At 34.7% G+C, this 27,093-nt stretch overlaps 1 protein-coding gene and 1 non-coding gene across 4 annotated transcripts in view; one reads left to right on the top strand and one right to left on the bottom strand.

The window, feature by feature from the left end:
• Numb (NUMB endocytic adaptor protein) overlaps nucleotides 1-27,093 on the bottom strand; it is a 167,623-nt gene that overhangs the window by 48,777 nt on the left and 91,753 nt on the right. For all 3 annotated transcript variants that reach the window (XM_026400946.2, XM_077799436.1, XM_077799437.1), the window contains one exon: nucleotides 16,382-16,522. In XM_026400946.2, coding sequence (XP_026256731.2) covers nucleotides 16,382-16,507 — 126 coding nt within the window. In that variant the 5' untranslated portion in view covers nucleotides 16,508-16,522. The remainder of the gene's footprint in view (nucleotides 1-16,381; nucleotides 16,523-27,093) is intronic.
• Trnas-uga (transfer RNA serine (anticodon UGA)) lies at nucleotides 14,876-14,948 on the top strand. Its single transcript has one exon. It is a non-coding gene; the product is annotated as a tRNA-Ser (tRNA).

The following is a 27,093-nucleotide window of genomic DNA, read 5'->3' as shown; positions in this document are numbered from 1 at the left end:
CAAGTGGTAAAGCCCACACCTGGCCTCAGGTGATAGGTCATACTCAAAATACAAAGTACACTAAAAAAATTGTATAAAGTTACTTTAGGCCATGTGTATGAGGTATAAATGAAACGCAAATGAATTTTGTGTTAAGACTTGAGTCCTATCCCCAGGATATCTTATTACAAACATGCAAATATTCTAAAACCTAAAAAAAAAAAATGTAAATCTGAAAAACACCTCTAGTCCCAAGCACTCTCAGATAAGGAAAATGCAACCTGTATCAGAACCACAGCCAAGCAGTCCAACAAGTTTGAACTTGCTGCCTGAAACCTAACTAGATTGACTGTCTGCTAAAATAAAAATAAGAATATTCTTGGGACTAGGAGTATAGCTCAATGTTAGAGCACTTTCCTAGCATGCACAAAATCCTGGATTCAATCTCTATGATGGAACCACACCTTACCACACCAAATCAAAAACCTCCATAGGATTTTAATGAAGACCCAAATTCTTACAATGCAATATCCAAAATCAATTGGCATTTGATGTCATGATTTTTTTTTTTTTTTTTTTGTACCAGGGATTGAACCCAGAGGCATTTGACCAGTGAGCCACATCACATCCCCAGCCCTTTTAAAAAATATTTTATTTAGAGATAGGGTCTGGCTGAGTTGCTTAGGGCCTCGCTAAGTTGTGAAGGAGGCTGGCTCTGAATTTGCAATCCTCCTGCCTCAGCCTCCCTTGCCGCTGGGATCATAGGCATGCACCATTGTGCCTAGATGATGTCATGAAAATTTTAACTTTCTTGGAGAAAAAAAATCTATATCTACAAACTTCAAAATTTACAGTTATTTGAATTATCTGACAAAGACTTTAAAGCAGTTAAAAAATGCAACAGCTAATAGCCTAGAAACAGAAGAAAAATGGAAAGTCTCAGGAAAGAAAGAGAAAATATAAAAAGAACCAAATGGAAAAATTCAAACTGGTAAGTACAACCACTAAAATGAAAACACACTCAATAGGAGAATGGAGATGACAGAAGAAAGAGTTGGTGAATTTGAAGATAGAAAGAATTGAAACTGAATTTACACCTAGCATCATACTTAATAGTGAGAAACCAGATGCTTTGCCCCCCAGATCTGAAACAAGGCAAGACTGTCCTCTTACCACTCCTATTCAACACCCCTGCATTAAAACTTGAAAAGTAATTTTGTATATTTTGGTTTTTAGCTCCTTCAGAAATAATATAAAAGACCAAAAGTAGAGAAAGAAGGAAAAGGCATTTCCTGAGCATAGGAAAAAGGAAATAACACTCATCACCTACAAAGTGCCAGTAACTGAGTGCTTTAAACATTCAGTAATTACTCAGAAAGGTATGTATGATCACCTGATTTTAAAACTGAGGAAAGAAAATCAGGTTCAAGAATGCTGAATAATTTCCCAATGCCACATATTTAGCTAGTAAGGGAGAAGAAGGATTTAAAATCTTGAATCCAAAGTTTAAGAGTCTTCCCGCTTGACTTTACCTCAATTCAAGAAAACCTTCTCTAGTTACTCACTCCTATTACAAGCAAACCTAAAAAAAAAAAACAATAATTTTCTTTTGCTATATTTGTTTCCTACAACTTTGAAAATAAAAGCTATTTCATCTGAAAAATTTTCCCTCTCATAGGGCTAAAACTGAGTAATAAGCAAGCCTTTCTGAAAATACAGTGAAAACTCTAAAATAATTTCATCATTATTCACACTTCAATTTCTCTCAAGTTTCAGAATTTCCACTTTGAAAAGAATTATTAAGATGAGGCTGATTGAGAGGTTTAATGACATTTAAATGGTACTGTCCAAGTTCTCATTATTGAGAAAACTTTAAATACAATTGAAATTGATGGATTTTTGTACTACTCAAGTACAACGATTCTTAGAGATCATTCTAGCTCATATATATGACTTGTAGAGGGTACATTATTCATTTTTTTAAGCTACAGGAAAATATATTCTTGAACTGGATTAATTTATTTTCTGCTTTATCCTTAATTCTATAGTTCTGCATTTTATGTACATCCTTAAAAAACAGATCCTCTTTAAGACTATACTAATTTTCAAATTCTAAATAAGTCAAAATCAAAAATACACAGAAATGAAGTTTAAAATTCCAGTTTAGTGGAAAAATCAGTTGATAGCTTTTATACTGCAAAGCTTAACATCAGAATGTAATATTAGCTTTTAACAAAATCATAGAAATAATTTTTGGGGGGAGTATTGGGGATTGAACTCAGGAGAACTTTACCACTGAGCTATATCCCCAGCCCTATTTATGTACGTATGCATGTATTTATTTTTGGTGCCAGGGATTGAACCCAGGGGTGCTTAACCACTATGCCACCTCTCAGCTCTTTTAAAAATTATTTTTATTATTTTTTATTTTGAGACAGGGTCTAAGTGTTGAGGGCTTTACTAAATTGCAGAGGCTGGCGTCAAACTTGCAATTCTCCTTGTTTAGAGTCACTGAGATTTACAGGCATGTGCCACCATACCCAGCACAGAAATAATTTTTAAAGAACTTCAATTAATGAAAGAAAATGTTTATAGAACAAAGTGCTTGCTTTCTTTAATATTTTCAGCTAACCTAGAGTTAATCTTTTTAGAAACTCTAATTTTTATTTCACAATGTTGAGAAGCAACACTCGGAACTAAAGTTCAAGAGAAAAATTAGAAGATAAGGGTCAGTGTCTAGCTTGTGTGTTTTTTGACCCTTAAGAGTAAAAGTTATGGGAAGCTCAAAGGGTAGTCGAAAAATTCTAAAATCTACTTTTGCTTAGAGTACAGTTTACTGAGTGCTCACTATAAGTATACACTAAACACTCTGCATGTATTTCCCACTTAATTCTAATACCCTTGAGACACAGGCACAATTAAAATCCTCATTTTGAAAATAAGGAAACAGGTATAGAAAGTTTAAGTAACTTATTCAAGGTCATTTGGCTTAAACCCAAGCAGATTGACCCAAACATAATGCTCATATCTATCTAGCTTTCTAATACTTCAGACACCAATCATAAAGATAAACTAAGGCCAAAAGAATTAAATATCTAAAAGAATTGAAACCGTTATAAATCAGTAAGAATGTTCACCTTTTAGTAAGTAAAATAACATTTAGCTCTATGCTGAAAGAGTATATATTCCTTAGGGGAAATCTGAATAGTATGAAATCCAAGAAGATATAAATATTTATGCATTGTATTTCAATTCTTATGTGCAATGAATTTTGAAAATTTCCATTTCTAAATGCTTATTTTCTATCTAGATTCATGTTTGGTTCTACCCACTGATCTTAAAAATGAAGATCAGGAATAAGGCAATGATTCTCAAACTTAGCATCATTGAGTCTATATTTAGTACACATAAACATAAGGCTATCAAATTTTGGAGAAATTTAATATTATTAGAGTAATATATATTATATGACATATAATAATGTTTCATTATTATAAAAGCATACTGATAAATTTTCATAAGTATTATGTGGTAAGCTCCATAATTAATAGCTTGAGCTTTAAAATAAATTTCTATATTTCATCATTATCTTTTTTCCTACTAAACTAGAAAAGTCAAAATTGGCTCAATATGATAGGTTGTCAGAAATATCAACTGTTCAGTGGCTTTGCCAACTACTTCAAGACGTTTGAATTGAACTCAAGATTCAGAAATAATAATAGTACCTTGTTACTGAAAACTACGTCTTTGCTACTCAGATTCTACAGCAATGGGCATATTATATCAATTTCAGGAAAGCTGTATTCGCCAGCTTAGAAGATCGTGATAAGTAGGTTTTAAAGTCATTCTTAAGTTGAATTCAGTTCTAGGAAATATTTCTTCATGTTCTGTTGACATTTGACTACTTAAAAAAATATGTTCCTAATTTCTTTGTTCAATAAATAAGGAAAATCAAAAAATGGAGAAAGTAAAATCTCGGCAACTGAGCTATATGCCCTACAGTTCTGACATTTAAAAAAAGCTGATATCTCATCGTTGGTATTTGTCTTATATAATATTTATTTCTAAAATGTGTCTGCTATTTTGCTTTTGTTTTGGAGCACTGGGGATTGAACTCAGGGGCACTCTACCACTAAATTACATTCCCAGTCCTTTTTTATTTTTAGATAAGGTTTTCCTGGGTTGCCAAGATTGGCCTCAGACTTGTGATCCTCCAGTCTCAGCCTCTGAAGTAGTTAGGATTACAGGCAGGCACGACTGTGCCATCTTATTTTGCTTTTTAATTCACTCTGTATCTTTTGATTATTGACTTGAAATGCCAAATAAATATATTTTAAAATCACATTATCTTGGACTTCCTACTTTTGGTCTACTGATATTTCTATTTTGACACCATAACATGCCATTTTCATCATTACAATTTAAGAACAAACTTTAATATTTGCTTTGGCAAAATTTCACTAATTTTTCTTCCACATAATTTTCCTAGTTAGTTCCTTATGTTTACTGCCCTGTGTTTTTTCTTTGACATAAACTTTAAAATAATTTTGTTTTGCTCTCATAAAAAAAAGACCTTTGGTATTTAAAATTGCCTTAAATTCACTGGTTAAGAAAAACAAACACTGTTAGTTAGCTTTCTGTCACTATAACAAATACCTAGACAATATATAGAGAAAAAAGGTTGAATTTGGGCTCACAGTTTTGAAGAGTGTGGCAGAGCAAAATCACTTCATGGATAGGAAGCGAAAGAGGAAGAGGAAAGGGATGAGATCCTGCTATTCCCTTAGGGACATGCCCCCAATGACCACACCTCCCACTAAGCCCTACCTCCTAAAGGTTCTGCCACCTCCCAACAGCACCATGCTGGGAACCAAACCTGTATCACACACACCTTTCGGGGACTCTTAAGATCCATACTATGCCATACTATGCCATTTTACCCTCAGCCCCCAAAGTTTCATGTCTATCTCATAATGCCAAAGGCACTGAGTCTATTCCTAAGAGTACCCAAAATCTTAACTGGTCAAGCATTGCTCAAACGTCCAAGTTTGAGACTCAAGGCAAACTCAGCTATAAACCCTTGTGAAAATCAAAAAAGAAGTTCCATACGTCCAAGATCCAATGTTGGGACACATTCTCCAAAAGGAGGAATAAAAGGAATGACAGGACCAAAGCAAGACAAAAATCTACCAGGGCAGCCATTCAAACTTCATGCTCTATGTCCAGCATCCAGGATAAACTGTGATGGGATATGGACTCCCAAAAGCTCGGTTAGTCCTGCCCCAAGGCTTTTGCTGGTTGTAGCCCAATGGCTGTTCTCTTTGGCTGCCTTTGCATGCTGCCTGCAGCTTACCTTGGCAGATATTCCACATTGCTTGCAGCTCTAATATTCCTGAGCTTTCCATTCCGTTTCAGCTTCACTCTCACAGCTGTGCCACGCTTTGCCCTGTCTGTCAGGGGCTGTTTGCCGGCACCCTGCAACACACTGGTTGGTCTCCCAGGCTTTCTTTTGAAATCTCAGTGGAAGCCTACATGACCCCATAACTCTTGCATTCTGCATGTCTGTAAAACCAACATCTCACAGAAGACACCAAGGTTTGCCACCACATGTGCTATTCCTAGATCTGCTTGAACCATGGCCATTGTGAGCACTAAGGGTCTTGCTAGCTGAACACAGAGAAACAATTCCTGATGCTGTCCTGAGTGAGCACAAGTACACTGGGGTTCTAATGGCCAAATACTTTTCCCTGGAATGCCTTTGAAAAAAATTTCTATTTCTACATCTCTGAGACTGTTGCATGTTACAGCCTTGTTGCAGATTGCTAAGATGTCCTGCAGGCATCTTTCTTATTGTTCCAGTGTAGAGCACTTGGTTATTTTTTTTTTAATTTTTAGTTTTATTTTTTAGTTGTTGATAGACCTTTATTTATATGAGGTGCTGAGAATCGAACCCAGTGCCTCACACACGGCAGGCAAGTGCACTACCCTAGCCCCAGCCCTTTGGTTACTTTTTAATGATGTTGATCTCTGCATTCTCTCTGGCCATATGTGCCGCTCCTTTTCTCATCAAGCTGCAAAATTTTCATATATTTCTGCTTTGCTTCTTTTTCATCCCAACTCTCACTACAAATTTGGCTAAAAGAAGCCAGTAATAACTATGCTGTAATCTGAGTGCTCTACTGCCTTAAAATTTCCTCTACCAGATAAATTAGTCCATTGCCTTTAAACCTGGCCTTCTATAATGTATCAGGTATGGACAAAATTCAGACAAATTCTTTGCCATGGTGTAATATGGATTGCCTCTAGTTCAGTTACCAATTGAGTCCTGGTTTCCATATGAAACTTCATCAGCCTGGACTTTACTGTCTGCATTCCTAACAATATTCTCTGTGTTAATCCCCTACTCTATACACACTTACACACTGGGGATTAAACCCTGGAGAATTCTACCTCTGAGCTACATCCTTAATCCTTTTACTTTTTTTTTTTTTTTTGAGGCAGGATCAATTGCTGAGGTTGACCTTGTACTTGTGATCATCCTGCCTTAGCCCCATAAGTAGTTGGGATTATATGGCATGCACCCCTGTGCTTGGCTTACATTTTGATCTTTTAAGATCTCACCAAAATCACCCATTAAACTCTACCTATAGCATTCTAGTCTTTTTCTAGCCTGTTACTTCAAACTTTTCCAAACTTCTCCTGGAAAGTAATTCCAAAGGCTCTTCCACATCATGAAGTGTATAATAAGAGCAAAGAGGGAAAACTGGTAACAAGTTTTCTGTGCTAGTCTTTTGATACAACAAATACCTGAGATAATCAACTTCTAAAGAGAAAAGGTTTCTCTTGGTTTACAGTTTCAGAGGTTCCAGCCCATGACTAGTTAGCCCTGTTGGGTTGGGCTGGTGGAAAGGCAGCAAAACATGGCCAGGGTGAGTGATGGAGCAAAACTGTTCACAGAAGGAGGAAAAAAAGAGCAGGGGTGTGGAACAAGGTAAGCCTCCAACAACCAATAACCCAATGACCTCCCAGTAGGTCCCCCCTTTTAAATTTTCCACGACCTCACAACAGTGCCTCCCTGAGGAGCAAGCCCTTACCTAGCTTATGGACCTCTAGGGAACGCATAAATATCTAAACCTTAGCATTGTTATAATACTGAGTCAATCCATTCAGTACTTTTTAATCAAGTCTTTTCTCTTAGTGAAGTTTTACAGTAGCTTTACACGTATTGTACATTTCATTATAGATTACTAAGAATTTCATAATTTTGTCACTACTGTGAATAGGTTTGCCCTTTACATTATTCATCCCTCCCTCTCAATCAGCTTCTGGCAACTGATAATCCTTTTGACTGTCTCCATAGCTTTGCCTTTTCCAAAACAGCATTTGGAATCATTCAGCATATAGCCTTTTCAGATTAATGTCTTTCACTTAGCCATGTGCATTTCAGTTTCTTCCGAGTCTTTTCACAGATTGATAATTCACCTTTTTTTAGTGCTAAATTAATATCTCATTGCCTGGACATAGCATGGTTTATCTACCTACTGAAGGACATCTTGGTTGCTTCCCAGTCTAGCAATTATGAATATAGTAAGTTTTCCAACTCATTTGGGTTGAGGATGACTGCTGAATAGCATTAGAGATTTTCTTAATTTTTATAAGAAACTGCCACTGTCTTGCAAAATGGCTTTTTTAATTTTCCCATATCTTTACCAAACTTTGCTTCTTTGTTTTAAATTACAACAATCCAAATAGGTATGAGGTGGCATCTCACTGTTGTTCTGATTTCCATACCTGTAATAACTAATGATGTTGAATATCAATATTTTCATGTACCAATAAATGAAAGTTCCAGTTGCTTCACATCTTTGCCAGTATTTGGTGGTATTAGTGTTTTGGATTTTGGCATTCTTTTTTTCTTAATATGTTTTAGACATTGATGGATCTTTATTTATTTCATTTATTATATGCAGTGCTGAGAATCGAACCCAGTGCCTCACACATGCTAGGTAAGTGCTCTACCACTGAGCCACAACCCTAGCCCTGGATTTTGGCATTCTAATAAGTGTATACACCTATTTTTATTTGTATAATATTTTTCTTTCTGATTGCTTTAAGAATTGTCTTAGTCTTTGGTATCCTGTAGTTTCATTTGTGTCCAAGTAATCCACTAATTTCTTATGGCTGATTGGGATATAATTCATGTACATAAAATTTATTCACTCAAAATGTACAATAGTCTTTGGTATATTATTAACTTTAAAATTCTGGTAAAACACATACAAAATTTACCATTTTTCATTTCTAAGTGTATAATTCAGTGGCATTAATTATATTCACAATGCTGTACTACTGTTCAGTGCTATTTATTTCCTAAACTATTTTATTGCTCTAACCACAAACTTTATAACTATTAAGTAGTAACTCCCCATCCACTCTTTCCCCACAACTCCTGGCAACCTCTAATCTACTTTATGTCTTCACGAATCTGCCTCTTCTAGCTATTTTAAAGGGGAATCACATAATATTTGTCCTTTTGGGTCCAGCTCATTTCACTTAGTGTATTTTTAAGGTTCATCATATAGTAGGCATGTATCAGAACTTCATTCCTTTTAATGGCTGAATAATATTCCATTGCATGTGTATACCACATTTTGTTCATCCATTCATCTATTGACTAACACTTGGGTTGTTTCTACCTTTTGGCTTTTGTGAATAAGGATTCAATGAACACTAATATGTAAGTATCTATTTGAATCCTTGCTTTCATTCCTTTGTGTATATCCTCACGAATGTAATTCTATTAGCTTTTTGAGGAAATGATAAACCATTTTCTACCTTTTTGCACCATTTTACATTTCCCATGCAATATAGGAGTTTTTATTTTCCCATATCCTTGCCAAACTTTGCTTATTTAAAAAAATACTTAGTTGTAGATGGACACAATACCTTTATTTTATGTATTTATTTATTTTGGGGGTACGAGGATTGAACTCACTTGACCACTGAGCCACATACCCTATTGTATATTTTATTTAAAGGCAGGGTCTGAGTTGCTTAGCGCCTCGCTTTTGCTGAGGCTGGCTTTGAACTTGAAATCCTCCTATCTCAGCCTCCCAAGATGCTGGGATTATAGATGTGTGCCACCATACCCAACTACTTTATTTATTTTCATGTGGTACTGAGGCTCGAACCCAGTGCCTCACACGTGCTAGGCAAGCACTATATCACTGAGCCATAACCCCAGCCCCTGCTTATTTATTTTAAATTACAGCCATCAAAATAGATATGAGGTGGCATCTCACTGTGGTTTTGATTTGCTATCTTTAATGTCTAAAGATGTTGAGTATTAATATTTTCATGTGCCAGCAAAATTGGCCCTTCTGTATCTTCTTTGGAGAAATTCCAATTCCCCTCCTTTGTGCATTTTTAAATTGGGCTGTATATCTTTAAAATTATTGAGTTGTAAGAATTCTTTCTATATTCTGGAACATTATACTCTGATCAGATATAGGATTTCCTGTATTTTTGCTATCTGTAGTTGCCTATTCACTTTTTTGATTATATCTTTTGATGTACAAAAGTTTTTAACCTTGATGAAGTTCTACTTTCTATTTTTCCTTTGACTGCTTGTACTTTTCATGTCAAATTCAAGAATCCATTGCCAGATCCAAGTTTGTGAAGATTTATTGCTGAGTCAACTCCTAAAAGTTTTATTTATGTTGTTGGTTTATTTTAATTTCGGAATATGATTTATGTGCTGAATTTCATTTTATTTTTAAATATTTATTTTTTAGTCTTAGGTGGACATAATATCTTTATTTTTATGTGGTGCTGAGGATCGAACCCAGTGCCTTGCGCATGCCAGGCAAGCACTCTACCACTGAGCCACAACCCCAGCCCTGAACTTCTTTTTTTTACTTTTGAAAATCCATTTGTCCCATTACCATTTGATAGAGAGACTATTTGCTGGCCCCTGGCATTTTGCCAATAGTATTGGTTGAGAGGCGAGCCATTAAGATGATGCTGGATTGATTCAATTGTATATTAGACCTTTACTGTCTGCCTTGGCCCGCTACTTTGGAGTTCTCACGGGATTCCTAGAGAGTTCACATTGGTTGGGGAAGTGCCAGAGGAGGGATTTCCAGTTGGTGGTTCCTGGAGGAGCCGCGTGGGTGGCGTTCGGGAGAGTTGGGGTGGGGGGAGCGTGTGTGGAGTGTACTGGTGGAGTTCAGAAATAAAGTTTGTTCCTGCTTGAGTGGCTTGTGATTTGTGCCCAGTCAGACTATGGCAGCTATTCTTTCCCCATTGGTCTTGGTACTCTTGTTAGAAATCAATTGGCCATAGTCATATAGGTTTATTCCTGGACACTAGATCCAATTCCATTGTTCTATACGTCTATCCTTATGCCAATACTACAATAATTTGATCACTATAGCTTTGTACTGTTTTAAAATCAAGTTTGCTTTCATTTTGATGATGAAGTCCTCTTTCTTCTTACACCTATTAATGTGATGAGCTATATTTATCAAATTTGCTAATACTGAACCATTTGTGAATTCTTGTGTTAAACTCTACTTTGGACTTTGGTATACTTTTAAAATCCATTTGGTACTTTTCTTTTTAAATATTTTTTTAGTTGCCAATGGTTTTTTTTTTTTTTTTTTTTTTTTTACTTTATTTGTTTATTCATAGGTGGTGCTGAGGGATTGAACCCAGGGCCTCACACATGCTAGGCAAGCACTCAAGCCACAACTCCAATCTATTTTTATGACTACTTCTTCATGTATGATCATAAGTGGATATGATCTATAATTTTCTTTTTATTTTTGTGCTTTGTTAGGTAGCTTTATCAGATCAATGTTGCAAAAAATGTGAAAACTGTCCATTTTTTTCCTACATTGTTTAATACAGTTGAATAGCATAGGTATTATCCTTTGAGGATTTGAAAGAACTAACCTGTGAAGCCATTTATACCCAGTCCTTTTAGAGATACTTTTTTTTTTTTTTAACATAATGCCTTTATTTTATGTGGTACTGAGGATGGAACCCAGGTCCACCCATGCTAGGCAAGCACTCTACCGCTGAGCCACAATCCCAGCCCTACTTTTTGTTTTATAACAGCTTTCTCTAGTTTCTTTTCCCTTACTGTTAGGAGTCTATTCAAATTTTCTTTCTCTTTTTTTTTTTTAACTTCAGTTTATTTTAATAAGATATATTTTCCTAAAACACTCAGTTTGTTAAATTTTCAAAATTATCAACATAAATTACAAGTACGAAACTTAATTTGGGGGGTCTCTGGTTGGGTCTCCCCACTTATCTCCAGTGTATGTATGTCAGTATGTATATTACACCCTCTCTCACTATACACATACACACACACAGAGTGTTTTCTTTCTTTTTCTTTATTAAGGCTCATTTCTACTACTAACTTCAGTCTCTCTGTTTTCACTTCAAATTAAGAATAAAATTTAAAAGTAGGCATTTATTTATTTATGTAGGTACTGGGAATTGAACCAAAGGGTACTTTACCACTGAGCTACATCCCTAGTTCTTTTTATCTTTATTTAATTTTGAAACAGGGTCTCAGTAAGTTGCTTAGGGTCTCACTAAAGTGTTAAGTCTGGCTTCAAACTTGTGATCCTTCTGCCTCCTGAGTTGCTAGGATTACAGGTGTGAACTGCCACACCTGGCAAACGTAGGCTTTTATGGGCTGGCATTGTAGCTCAGTGGTAGAGCACTTTCCTGGCATGTGTGAGGCCCTGGGTTCGATCCTCAGCATCACATTTAAATACATAAATAGAACCCCCCCACACCCCAAAAAAAGAAAGTAGGCTTTTATGATATTTGAGTTCCCTTTAGTTTGAGGAATGAATACAAGATTCTAAGAATTTCTAAGTTTTCATTCTATCACCTACCTTAATCAATTCATTTGGTCACATATGGCTACTCATGCCAACAACCACCACCAAAAAGAAACTTGGTAGAATGCAGAGAACAAAATATTCTGCATTTGGACTGACTCTCGGTTGTATTATCTATTTTAGAAATGTGAAGATGGAAATCAGCCTGTATCTTATTAGACTATGAGAAAAACTTGCCTGTTTGAAATAAACATTATTAAAAAGGTCTTTTTCTTCTCTGAGACACTACCTCACTGAAGAATTGCAGCTGACTTATGCTTTAATGGCTAAAATATTTGACACTGGGACTTCTTTTGTCTGTATTCCTTTCCCAAACTCCCTCTGAGTAAGGGAACTTTTATTCACAAAAATGTACTTAGAAAAACTATTATGTGGAATTTCATTCTTGAATGAATCAAATCATTTTTCCCATTCTTGAAAAAAAGTATTTATAAAATAGATACCAACCCCCACTTTGGTAATATTATCCATGAGAAGAAACAGAGCTCTAATGTGAGACACTGTACCATTAGCAGTTCCCAGCATTAATAAAAAGTAATATTATAATCATTAATTTATAAGGAATTATAAGGTATCTTATCACATATACATAGTCTATGCTATATAGAAAATACAGTATGTAGATGTGCAGAAAACAATATCAAACCTTGTTTTGTATCTTTAACCAAAGAGGAATAGTGAAATCAAATTAAAATAGGCTAGTTTTTAATTATAAATTTGTAGTACAATTTATAGTTATAAACAAATCATGACATAAGCAAATCTATTAAATATAATTTTATAAGTTTAGTTCTTAAAAAAATTAAAAAGTGAAGTTTTTTATTTGTTGATGGACCTTTATTTTATTCATTTATTTATATGCAGTGCTGAGAATGCAACCCAGTGCCTCACACTTGTGAGGCAAGCGCTCTATCACTGAGCCACAGCCTCAGCCCCTACTATTTAACAAAACTAAGATAAAAATCATAACCATTTGAACAGTTGACACTGTTGGTTGCCTATAAGATAACCATTCCTTCAACCAGTTTCCCTGTTAGAAGAGCCTACACCTCTATGGTATAGGTTGAAAATAAAAAATAATTGTTTTCTTGGCTTTCCTTGTTATTATGTTTTCAGCATTTCCTTTGATCCTAATAAGAATCAAATGTGTATGTGTGTGTGTGTGTGTGTATAAAGAACTATCCCATCCAGATATAGTTACTTGCTTCCTAACTTTGTATCTTTAGATAATGATAACCCAACTATTCCTTAACTGGGTTGCTGGATTCTGTTTGTAATGTTTTATCCAGAGCTTTATATTGATATCTATAAATTAATTTAGCCTAATCTCCTTTTTTGATGTTCTATGTCTTTTTAAATAATACATATATAAAAAAGAATTTATAAGTTTATAAAACAAACTTAAAAGGCTTTTATGAATAGATAAAGCAGGAATTTTATCTTTTTTTAAGGTTTAATACTATTTCTTTTTTTTTAAATTTTTTATATGAGTATACCTTTATTTTATTCATTTACTTATACGTGGTGCTGAGAATTGAACCCAGTGCCTCACACATGCTAGGCAAGCGCTCTATCACTGAGCCACAGCCTCAGCCCCTACTATTTCCTTTTTTTTTTTTTTGAAATTTTTTTTTTCAAGATTTAATACTATTTACTTTTAGTTTCTTAGGAGTTAGTTTTGGTCATTTTAAGAATATTATCAGTTTTATCCCTGTTTTTCAGGTTTATGTGTATAGAGTAAATTTTTCAAATTTCATCTCTATTTTCCCATTTTATTTTTTATTTGTAGTAACTTCTAGTTTGGCATAACATTTTATACCCCAAATCACAGATTTTAAAGAATAGTTTTAGGGCTGGGGTTGTAGCTCAGTGGTAGAGCACTTGTCTCACACGTGTGAGGCCCAGGATTCGATCCTCAGCACCACATAAAAATAAAGATATTTTGTCTATCTACAACTAAAAAATTTTTTTAAAAGAATAGTTTTAATTATAGATGGACACAATTCATTCATTCATTCATTCATTCATTCATTCATTCATTTATATAAGGTGCTGAGGATTGAACCTAGTGCATCACATGTGCTAGGTAGGCTCTACCCCTGCTCCACACCAGAGCCTCTGAAGTCACAGATTATTAAATGGTAGATGGATTAGGAACTAGCCTCTTAGAAATAAAGAAGTAGGAGGTCTACTTTCTCTACCATGGTTTCTTAGTTCCATGTAAAATAAGAAATGCCTGCTATTAAAATATCTCTTATAATTTCTAGCACAATGACAATCCTTATCTTAGAAAGGTGTGGTCCTCTAAACCATCTAGAAGATCATTTAATAGAACAAAATGTTGGTCTAGGAGATAAACAAATGCCAATTCTACTATCCATATGCTCAATTCTCCAGCTGGTTTATCCTACTTGCACATAATTCCTATGAACAACTGAATAAATGTGTTATAGCCCACGAAACAAAGGGATAAGAAAACACTTTCATCTCATTTAACAGTGAGTTAAAATAATCAAACTAACTTATAAACATAACTAATAAGTACGAATTCTGCATTCAGTTCCTTAATCTCTATGCCTTCAAATGTGAAGATAATGTGACCTCCAAAATATACCCAATAGAAGGTCCATTTTAACATGTTATATGTTCTATTTAATCAGAAGATTAAGATTTTTTAATATAAGTCAAGGGATTGGCTTGGATTCTACCAATTTATTTAACAATCATAATTAATAGCAGCACTTAAAAATATGTTATTAGGCAATTATAGATAGATTCTTAGTATATTATTTTAATTGATAAAAAGGTACTATTTAAATCATCAGTTCTCAAAATTTTTGGTCTCAGGACCCCATTAGTTGGAGGCGCCCCAAAGAGTTTTTGTTTATCTCAGTTATAGCTAATAACAATTACTATAGAAGAAATTAAGAACTTCTAAAATGTTTAACTCACTTAAAAAGAATGATAATAGGGCTGGGGATATAGCTCAGTTGGTAGAGTGCTTGCCTTGAATGCACAAGGCCCTGGGTTCAATCCCCAGCATTACCAAAAAAAAAAAGGGAATGATAATAGGGCCAAGGTGGAGTGCCTGCTTGCCTAGCATGTGTGAGGCTCTGGGTTCAATCCTCAGCACCACATAAATATAAACAAATAAAATAAAGGCATAAAAAATACAATAATGTTACTTAAAAAATGATGATAAACTCAATTGTGTGTTAGCATAAGATTTTTAATAAAAATAACTATTTTCCATATAATCACATTTAAAGATCTCTTTTGGGGCTGAGATTATAGCTCAGTGGTAGAGCGCTCACCCTAGCACGGGCGGGACGCTGGTTTGATCCTCAGCACCATGTGAAAATAAAAATGCATTGTGTTGTGTACATCCACACCAAAAAAATAAATATAAAAAAATCTCTTTAATATCTGGCTTACTATAAGAAAACTGGATTCCCATATTTTTAATCTACATTCAAGCTGTTGCACTATGTTGTTTCCATTAAAAGTATATAAAGAAAGTCTGACCTCAGACACATGGCTGGAAAAGAGACTACCTAAGGACTCCTGAAAAAGGTTTTGGGGAATTCACTTCGAGAACCACTAGATTAAGTTTTGTATGGAAAGGTAATGTTTCATTTGGGCATGTTAATTTCTTCTTCCATTAAAAATTTATCTGTTATAGTCACAGATAGAATTGCAAGACAGAGCTTGAAAACTACTTTATCATTACTCTAATAATGAGCAAGTTATAGTGCATTTAAACATACACAGTAGGATGAAGCTAGTTTTACTTAACTTGGTTATCTCCTCTAAGCTTTTCTCTCCTACTCTTCACAGTGACTGTTCTACTGTCCTCAAAATCAATTTCACACCCACAACTTCTCTACTCACTCTTCTACAGATATCTTCACTTCCTATTTCCTTGAGAAAATAAAACCCCATTAATCTCAAGCCACCAACTCCGAAGGTGCATCTGCACCATTTTCTACCCTTGGAAACAGAAGCAGTGACCTCTATATGATTAAAAATTGTAATATTAAAGAGAAAACTCCTTTTGTTTTAATTCTTCTGATTAACTCTCCTTAGATTTCTAGAACATACCAAACCTGTATTTAACAAAGTAGACTCCCACCCCCTTATCATTTAGTAAGCGTATCTCACTGAAAAGAATTTGAGTCCTGATAATTCAGGCTCTTTATATATTTCAGGATTAGTATTCTCATCAGAAGTGAATGTATTTGTACTGATTGCAGAGAACAGCAAAAATTCTTATTTAAATACAAAAAGAAAAAACACTAATTGTAATTTATTTTTTCTCATTTAATTCCATCATTGAAGCAGAATATGAAGAAATTCATTTTTGGAGGGTTCTCATTTAATTGTCCTAATTAATGGGTCTTCACATACAATGGCTGCCATTTTTTCTTCTTCTTTTTTTTTTTTTTCTCACCACATAGATTTACATAAGCATCAGCTTTTACCTTAACTGGGAAGCTACATTTTCCAGTGCGAACTCCTTCTTCATCTGTCTGCCACTGATGTGGACGACTGGCCTCTGGAACATAAACGTCTTTCTTTCTCCTAAAACTTTGTCGTAGTTTGTTCATCTTAACTTTTATAACCTGTGACAGAGTAAAAGACATATGAAAAAGAAGTTATGATTTTCTTACTTATTTAAACTTAGGATACCATACTAGTAAAAACATAATGCCCCAATTTAAAGGTTTTGGCTTAAGAGGAAATGAGCAATTAGTGTATTTCCTTTTAGAATGATAAGAAGTCAAACAAATCATTTTTCTTTTTGAAAAGACAACTACAATACTAGTCCTTATAGAAACTACAACAATTTCAAGTAGGAATTGAAACAATATTATTTTAAGAAATTTCAAACATTTAATTTTCTAAAACAATGAGAAATTCTCCTTATTGATCTATTTCTCAAATTAATTCTCACTTCTGAAAATGAAAATTTTACATGGAGGCCAAAGTATAGACTATTTAACAATTTTTAAAAACTTTTATGCTAACTTGTTAAGAAGAATATCATTCAGAAACTTGGGGATCTTTTTGACTTACTATTGAAAGACAATAGGCAAAGCAGGAACTGTAGTCATCTTTTCATAAAAGATATTTTGTGACGAGGATGAAAATTTTTCTTTCAACATAAAGAAGAAAAAGTTCTACCAGGATTAAATTAATCTGAAGAAAAAGACGAACTAACTGATAAGAAACAACATTCAAGACACAAAATAAACGTGATAGAATAAGTGCCCCTTTATAAAAGGGAAAAATCTCAAAATGTGAAACTAATACCTCTAATTTTCTATTAAGAAGCATGGCTCATTCTTTTTCAGAAGGAGTTAAGATCACTTTGAGGCTAGTTGAAATTCTTAAATCCAGAAATGATGTGAAAACATTACAAAAAGAAACCATATTCTCAGGAATATTAATTTCCACATGACAGTAATGAAAGACTTGAGAATCAAAGTTTGCATTCTGAGCAGATCATTTTGTATTTTAAAATGTATAATACCAAAGCAGAAATATTATGCCAAATTAGCTAATTTGCAGAGACAAGCCAAGCTTACCACTCATTATAAGTAAAACTTCTGACAAAAAATATAAAAATCTATGGACCTTCTAAAAATAAATAAAAGCAGATTACCCATTCCAAAAGAGAGTCTACCTTAATCTAATAAACTTCCAAAAATTATTCCATAACCTTCCTTGAAAATATATCCTGTTATATTCTTTTCAAATCACTTTTAAAAATATATACAGGAGAGGCCTGACCCACAAACACTGGCCGCCTCTGCAGAGAGGAATACCTCATGCCTGTATGGAGAGGAATACTGGTACCCATGCGGTTCCCTATTTACCAGAGAGTGGCTCCACAGCCCAACATCAAGGTACCTACAGGCTTGACACAGCAGCTGCAACCAAAGCCATAACATCACGGCTTCTATCTAGGGACAACAATCATGACCTGGTAAAATGTCACCAAGGTCCCTGTGGGTCTGGGTGCACCAGAGGTATCTCTACTAGGGGTGCTAACAATCATCGTCCTGTTGCAGAGGTAAAAAGTTTGACTCTCTTTTTTCTCCTGCTAACAGGCAACTTCTTTTGGTTACCCTTTCCCTAGTCATATAATCTAATACCTCTATATTCTCACATGCTACCCCCTTCCCTGTGTACCATTAGAAACTGTAAACCATTAGAAACTGTAAACCATTATGCAAACCTATTGACCATATATATGACCATATATATGGTAGAATATAACCAAACTCATCATTTCTGCTTATAGCAACAAAACAGTAAATGTCAAAATAGAAGCTAATTGATTTATTGCTACATATTGGTTATACTGGGTGCTGGAACATTGATACCCCCTTAAAGGTAAGGTATTGGTAACTTGCAGGGACAGTAGAAGACAATAGGGTAGAAGCTGCAATACCTCAGATCTACACTGCAAGAGAGGAAGACACATAGACATCATGAAAAAACAAGTGAGGAAAGTGCCCCAAACCAATCAAGATACTATAAAAATATAATCCATTGATAGCACAGGAGAAGGAATTCAAAATGTACACAATTAAAATGATCTGGGAGAAAATACAGGAAAAAATTGATCACTCCAACAAAGAGATCACTTGACAAGATCACTTGGAAGCAAGACCTCAGACAATGAAGATAAAATATATAATCTTGAAAATAAAGTTGACAACACAGTGAAGATGGTAAGAAACCATGAACAGAATATCCAAGAATTATAGGATAACATTAAAAGAGCAAATCTAAGATTTATCAGGATAGAGGAAGACTCAGAGATTCAAACTTCAAAGGAATGCACAATCTCTTCAATGAAATAATATCAGAAAATTTCCCAAGCATGAATAATGAATTAGAAAATCCAATATAAGAGGCTTACAGGACAGCAAATGCACAAAATTACAACAGATCTACACTAAGACACATTATAATGAAAATGCCTGGCATAAAGAATAAGGATAGAATTTTAAAGGCTGCAAGAGAGAAGAATCAGATTACATATAGGGGAAGACCAATTCGGATCTCAGCAGATTTTTCAACCCAGACCCTCAAAGCCAGGTGATCCTGGAACAAAACATACCAAGCTCTGAAAGAAAATGAATGCCAATCAAGAATCTTATAACCTTATAGCAAAGTTAAACTTCAGATCTGATGATGAAATAAAAACCTTCCATAATAAACAAAAGCTAAAAAAAATTACAGTAAGAAAGCCTGCACTACAAAACATTCTTGGCAAAATATTCCAGGAGGAGGAAATGAAAAACAACAATGAAAATCTGCCAAGGGAGGAACTACACTAAAGGAAAGACCAATCAAAGGAAAAACCAAGGCAAGGTAAAAGCCAAAAATAAACCAAAATGACCAGGAATACAAACCATGTCTCAATAATAACTCTGAATGTCAATGGCCTAAAGTCACCAATTAAAAAACAGACTAGCAGATTGGATTAAAAAAAAGACGAAAAATATGCTGCCTTCAAGAGACTCATAGGAAAAGACATCCACAGACTGATGGTGAAAGGATGAGAAAAAAACGTTTCATTCACATGGGCCGAGTAAACAAGCAAGGGTTTCCTCTTTTTATCAGATAAACTGGACTTCAAACCAAACTTAGGGAAAAAAGATAAAGAAGGTCATTTCATACTACTTAAGGGAATCATACATAACAAGACATAACAATCATAAATATCTATGCCCCAAACAATGGGACTTTATTTATAGCAAACAAACCCTTCTAACTTCAAGAATCAAAAGACCATAACACAATAAAACTGGGTGACTTAAATACACCTCTCTCACCACTGGATAGATCTTCCAAACAAAAATTAAACAAAGAAACTATAGAACTCAATAAAATAATCAATAATTTAGACTTAACAGACATATATAGAATATTCCATCCATCAACAAGTGAATACACTTTTTTCTCAGCAGCACATGGATCCTTCTCCAAAATAGACAATATGTTATGCCACAAAGAAAGTCTCAGCAAATACAAAAAAAGAGAGATACTACCCTGCATTCTATCAGATCATAATGGAATGAAATTAGAGATCAATGGTTGAATAAAAAATAGAAGCTACTCCAACACCTGTAAACTAAATAATATGCTACTGAAGGATGTATGGATAACAGAAGACATCAGGGAGGAGATTAAAAATTCTTGGAGGTAAATGAGAACTCCAATACAACATATCAAAATCTCTGGGACACGATGAAGGCAGTACCATGAGGAAAGTTCATTTCATGGAGTTCATTCATTAAAAGAAGAAAAAGTCAACAAATAAATGACCTGACATTATGGCTCGAAGTCCTAGAAAAAGAGAAACAAACCAATACTAAAAGAAGAAGACAGAAAATAACTAAAATTAGGGCAGAAATCAATGAAAAGAAATAATTCAAAACATTAACAAAACAAAAAACTAGTTTTTTGAAAAATAAATAAAATTGACAAACCCTTAGCCACCCTAAAGAAAAGAAGGAGATGGGGCTGGGTTGTGGTTCAGCTGTAGAGCGCTTACCTAGCATGTGTGAGGCACTGGGTTCGATCCTCAGCACCACATAAAAATAAAATAAATAAAATAAAGGTATTGTGTTCACCTACAACTAAAAAATATTTTTAAAAAAAGGAGAGAGAAAACTCAAATTACTAAAATTTTGCTAAAAAAGGAAATATCATGACAGACACTACTGAAATACAGAAGATAATTAGAAACTATTTTGAAAAATTATACTCTGGTAAAATAGAAAACCTTGAAGACACTGACAAATTTCTAGAGGCATACCACCTACCCAAACTGAACCAGGAGGACATACACACCTTAAACAGATCAATGTCAAGCAAGGGAATAGAAGACATCATCAAAAGCCTACCAACCAAGAAAAGCCCAGGACCAGATGGACTCTCAGCTGAGTTTTACAAGACCTAAAAGAAGAATTAATATCAATACTCCTCAAGTTATTCCATGAAATAGAAAAGGAGAGAACCCTTTCAAATTCATTATATGAGGCTAGTATCACATCCTGATACCCAAACCAGACAGAAACACATCAAAATAGAAATAGAAAAAAGCAATCATGAAATTCATTTGGAAAAATAAGAGTCCCAGAATTGCCAATTAGCAATCCTTAGCAAGAAGAGTGAAGCAGGAGGCTTCACAATACCAGAACTTAAATTGTATTACAAAGCTACAGTAACAAAACAGCATGGTATTGGCACAAAAATAGACTTGTAGACCAATGGTACAGAATAGAAGATGTAGAGACAAACCCACATAAATACAGTTATTTCATACTAGACAAAGGCACCAAAAACATATATTGGAGAAAAAATAGCTTCTTCAACAAATGGTGCTGGGAAAACTGGAAATCCATATGCAGCAAAATGAAACTAAACCCCTATTTCTCACCATGCACAAAACTCAAAGTGGATCAAGGACCTAGTAATTAGACCAGAGACCCTATGCCTAATAGAAGAAAAAGTAGGCCCAAATCTTCATCATGCTGGGTTAGGCCCTTACTTCCTTAACAAGACTCGTAAAGCATAAGAAATAAAATCAAGGTTCAATAAATGGGATGGATTCAAACTAAAAAGCTTTTTCTCAGCAAAAGAAATAATCAATGAGATGAAGAGAAAGCCAACATTTGGGGAGCAAATTTTTGCCACACACGTCAGAGAGAGCACTAATCTCCAGAATATATAAAGAACTCAAAAAACTTAACACCAAAAAAATAAACAACCCAATCAATAAATGGGCCAAAGAGCTGAACAGACACTTCTCAGAAGAAATACATTTGATCAACAAATATATGAAAAATTGTTCAACATCTCTAGTAATTAGAGAAATGCAAATCAAACTAAGATTTCATCTAATGCCAGTCAGAATAGCCGTTATCAAGAATACAAGCAACAATAAGTGTTGGCAAGGATGTGGGGGAAAAACGGTACACTCATACATTGCTGATGGGAATGCAAATTGGTGCAACCAGTCTGGAAAGCAGTATGGAGATTCCCTAGAAAATTTGGAATGGAACCACCATTTGACCCAGCTATCCTACTCCTTGGTCTATACCCAAAAGACTTAAAAACAGCATACTACAGTAATGCAGCCATTTCAATGTTTATAGCAGCACAATTCACAATTGTTTTATTTTTTTTATTTTTTATTTTTTAAAATATTTATTTATTTATTTTTTTAGTTTTCAGCGGACACAACATCTTTGTTTGTATGTGGTGTTGAGGATTGAACCCGGGCCCCATGCATGCCAGGCGAGTGCGCTACCACTTGAGCCACATCCCCAGCCCCAACAATTGTTAAACTGTAATAAATGAATGGATAAAGAAATTATGGTACATATACACAATGGAATATTACTCAACATTAAAAGAGAATAAAATCATGGCATTTGTAGGTAAATGGCCGGAGTTGGAGAATATCATGCAAAGCAAAGTAAGCCAATCCCCCCCAAAAAACCAAATGCCGAATGTTCTGATAAGCAGATGCTGACCCATAATGGGGGCAGGTGGGGGGTGCATAGGGATAATGGAGGAAATTTGATTGGGCAAAGGAAGGGAGGGAAAGGAAGGGGGCATGGGGGTAGGAAAAATGGTGGAAAGAGATGAACATCTTTACCCTATGTACATGTATGACTGCACAGGAGGTGGGACTCAACATTGTGTACAACCAGAGAAATGAAAAGTTGTGCTCCATTTGTGTACAATGTGTCGACATGCATTCTGCTCTCATGTATAACTAATTAGAATAAAAATATAAATATATACACAGGGGTAGGGGTATAGCTTCAATGATAGAGCATTTGCCTAGCAAGCATGGGGCCCTGGGTTTGAGCTCAAGTATTGCTAATAAATAAAAATAAAAATACACATGAATATAAATAAAGAAAATAGAAAACATCTCTATCTTTGCTTAAGCTGGAACTCAACAAAAAGCGTATAAGTCCCTTCTTCATAATTTTCCACCCTGTGTCCTAACAACTACCCACTTATTCACTAGGTCCAGCCAGGTGTCTGATGATCATCCCTCTATTCATTCTTCCTCTCATCTATAACTCTGATTTTACCTCATTGTTATCTCTTGGATTCCCATCCTAACAGTTCCACTCTCTTGAGACATTTCGGTTTAAATTATTACAAAAGATTATTACTTGGTCTCTTTGCTTCCAGCAGAGATTCATTTCAATTTGTTCTCCTGACTACTGCCAGAGTACTTTCTAAAACATAAATCTGACCAGGTAACTACTCCACTTAAAAATCCTCCAATTGCTTTACATAACCTATAAGATAAAGTACAAACTGTTCCATCCTTTAGTAGGTTTCTCTCACTAATCCCAATTCACATACTAAATTCCAGCTACATGAAATTATGCACAATTCTCCAAAGTAAGTCCTCTTCCAGTGACTTAGTATGTGCTCTCCTACCTGCCTAGAAAGAAAGATGATTCTCTGTTCACTTCTGGTTGAAGTCTACTCAACTTTGAGAGTGAGCACAGGAGTTTTAACCTCTTCAGGGAAGCTAGCATTACTTTTCTGACAAGCCCCTACCTGATCAAGGTTAGGTTCATCCACTTTATAATGCTTTCTTTCATTAATACTCTCTGCTAACTTTTATTATTATGCTCATCAAACCTTAGAGCAATTTCTATTTCTTTAATGATGGACTGCATATTATTTATTTAAATAGTGTCCCTGCATCCTAACAGTGCCTGTCATATAGAGCATACTCTAAATTTGAAGAAATGAAAGATAAAATAGACCATCATGGGTTGAATCAATGAAATGATTCTGATGAAATTCTAAGTCATAAATATAATGCCTATATGAATTGTAATGCATTCTGCTGACATATATTTTTAAAAAATCGATCGATCAATCAATCAATAATAAGGAAAAAATAGACCATCATACATTCTAGCCAGAGAAATTAGATAGAAGAAAGAAACTAAAGGGATACAAATAGGGAAAAAAAAAAAAACTCAAACTATCCCATTTGTTGACGACATGATTATATATTTAGAAGACCCAAAAAACTCCACCAGAAAACTTCTAGAACTCATAAATGAATTCAGCAAAGTAGCAGATATAAAATTAACACAGATAAATCAACTGAATTCTTATACATCTCTGATAAATCAACTGAAAGAGAAATTAGGAAAACTATTCCATTCATAACAGCCTGAAAGAAAATAAAATATTTGGGAATTAATCTAACAAAAGAAGCAAAAGACCTCTACAGTGAAAACTCTAGAACACTAAAGAAAGAAATTGAAGAAGACCTTAGAAGATGAAAATATCCATCATGTTCTTGGATAGGCAGAATCAATATTGTCAAAATGGCCATTCTACCAAAGTACTATACAGATTTAATAAAATTCCTATTAAGGTTCTGATGACATTCTTCATAGAAGAAGAAAAAGCAATCATGAAATTCATTTGGAAAAATTATAGGACAGAATGCCAAAGCAATCCTCAGCAAGAAACTAAAGCTGGAGTTCATCACAATACTAGACCTTAAATTATACTACTGAGCTATAGTAATAAAAATGGCATGATACTGGCGCAAAAAGAGACATGAAGACCAATGGTACAGAATAGAAAACACAGAGACTAACTTACATAAATACAGTTATCTTATACTAGACAAAGGTAGCAAAAACATTCACTGCAGAAAAGATAGCCTCTTCAAACAAATTATGCTGGGAAAACTAGAAATCCATATGTAATAAAATGAATTTAGACCCCTATCTCTCACCCTACACAAAACTCAACTCAATGTTGATTAAATACCTAGGTATTAGACCAGAGACCCTAGTCTTAGCTGAGGAAACAAATTCATCAACAAGACTCCTAAAGCACAAGAAATAAAACCAAGAATCAATAAGTGGGATTTTATCAAACTAAAAAGCTTCTTCACAGCAAAGGAAATAATCAAGACTATGAAGAAAGAGCCTACAGAATGGGAGAAAATCTTTACCACCTGCACCTCAGATAGAGCATTACTCTCCAGGATACATAAAGAACTCAGGGCTGAGGATATAGCTCAGTTGGTAGAGTGCATGCCTTGCATGCACATGGGCAAAGGAACTGAACAGACACTTCACAGAAGAAATATGATCAGTCAACAAAAAATATATGAAAAAATGTTTAACATCTCCAGCAATTAGAGAAAAGTAAATCAAAACTACACTATACTAAAATATCATCTTACTCCAGTAAGAATGGCAGTTATCAAGAATACAAGTAACAATAAATGTTGGCCAGGATGTGGGGGAAAAGGCACTCTCATACATTGCTGGTGAAGACTGCAAATTGGTGCAACCATTATGGAAAGCTGTATGGAAATTCCTCAGAAACATGGAAGAGAACCACTCCTTGGCATATACCCAAAGGACATAAAATTAGCATACTATAATGACTTGGCCACATCAATGTTTATAACAGCTCAATTTGCAATAGCAAAGCATGGAACCAATCCAGGTGCCCTTCAACAGATGAATGGATAAAGAAAATCTGGTACATATACACAATGGAATATTCAGCCATAAAGAAGAATGAAATTATGGCATTTGCCTGTAAATGGATGGAACTAGAGACTATGGGAGTAGAGACTATCATGCTAAGGAAAATAAGCCAGTCCCCAAAACCAAAGGCTAAATATTCTCTCTGATATGTGAATGCTGACTTACAATAGGCATTGGGGGAAGGAAAGAGGGGAAGTTCACCAATTGGAGAGGGGGAAGCGGGGAAGGGAGGAGGGATGAGAAAGGGAAAGACAGTAGATGAACTGAACATAACTTTCCTATATTTGTATATGAATACACAGCCAGTGTAACTCCACATCATGTACAACCATAAGAATGGGAAATTATACTCCATGTATGTATGACATGTCAAAATAAATTCAACTGTCATGTATAAAAAAAGTAAAAAATAAAAGAGATTGTATATATTGTAATCCAACCCATCCAGTACCATAAGAGGAGAAAATTTGGTCATAGAAATGCATTCTCACTGAGGGAACACCAATGTGACACTATCCACAAGCCAAGGGAAGAGGCCTCAGAAGAAATCAACCTGCCCAAGACTGGATGTTGGACTTTTAGCCTGCAAAACTGTGAGAAAATAAATTGAAGCTACCAGCCTGTAGCATGTCAAGGCCATTTGTTATGGCAGTCCTAGTAAACACAGAGTGGCTCTATCACTTTACATCTCTAACAGCAATGAATAGTGTCTCTGCTGCTCCACATCCTTGCCAACATTTGGTGTTGTCAGTGTTTGGGATTTTGCCATTTCTAATAGGTATATAGTACTATCTTGTTGCTTTAATTCGCAATTCCACAATGACATATGGTATTTGGCATCTCTCATATGCTGTATCATCTGTATATCATTTTTTTGTGTAGCATTCATATTTTCCAACCATTTTTAAATTGAGTTTGGAACAAAAAAGATAATAGAGGCTATTTAGTAGGTAGGGTAAATCTAGACATATGATACCACAGAATCTATTGGAAAAGACTGTAGATGTAATAGTAGTCCAACTTCTGGGTGAAAAGGAGATCTTGCTCTCTTATTCAAATTTCTCTACTTGAGTACAGAGGTGTTATTTCTAAAACAAACTTAAATCATCACCTCTTATCTCCTATCCCTAAAGTTCTTTCCCTTTCCACCCCAATTTGTTTGGTTCAGTAAAAACCATTTTAGAACTTACTATGTGCTAGATACTATTGTTAATGTTAGTGGATATGGAAATAAGACTACTTCGTTGCCTTTAGGTGGCTCTGTCTCCTTATAAAATATAAATTTCTATACAGTAGGGTGAATATAACAATGGTACTATACACATATCCTCTGGGATACAGGAGATATCACCTGAGTCAAATAAATTTTAAAAGAAAAACAAATAGCCACATACAGTAGTGGATAGGATAAAAAGTTACTTCAAGGAGAGGCAAAAAAAAAAAAAAAGAAAGAAAGAAAAGAAAAAAGGAGAGGCAACAGCATTAACAAAAGCACAGATGCAGGAAATCAAATGATATGTCGAAATGCATTTTGAAAAGTAAAAGAAGTGAGGTTGGAAAAGCAGGCACGGATCATGTCCTATAAGGATCTAGGATTTATAGGA

Source organism: Urocitellus parryii, chromosome 6 (genome assembly GCF_045843805.1).
Source record: "Urocitellus parryii isolate mUroPar1 chromosome 6, mUroPar1.hap1, whole genome shotgun sequence".
NCBI classification, from domain to species: Eukaryota; Metazoa; Chordata; class Mammalia; order Rodentia; family Sciuridae; genus Urocitellus; species Urocitellus parryii.
Note: the sequence above shows the minus strand (reverse complement) of the source record. Positions and strands in the feature narration are given on the sequence as shown.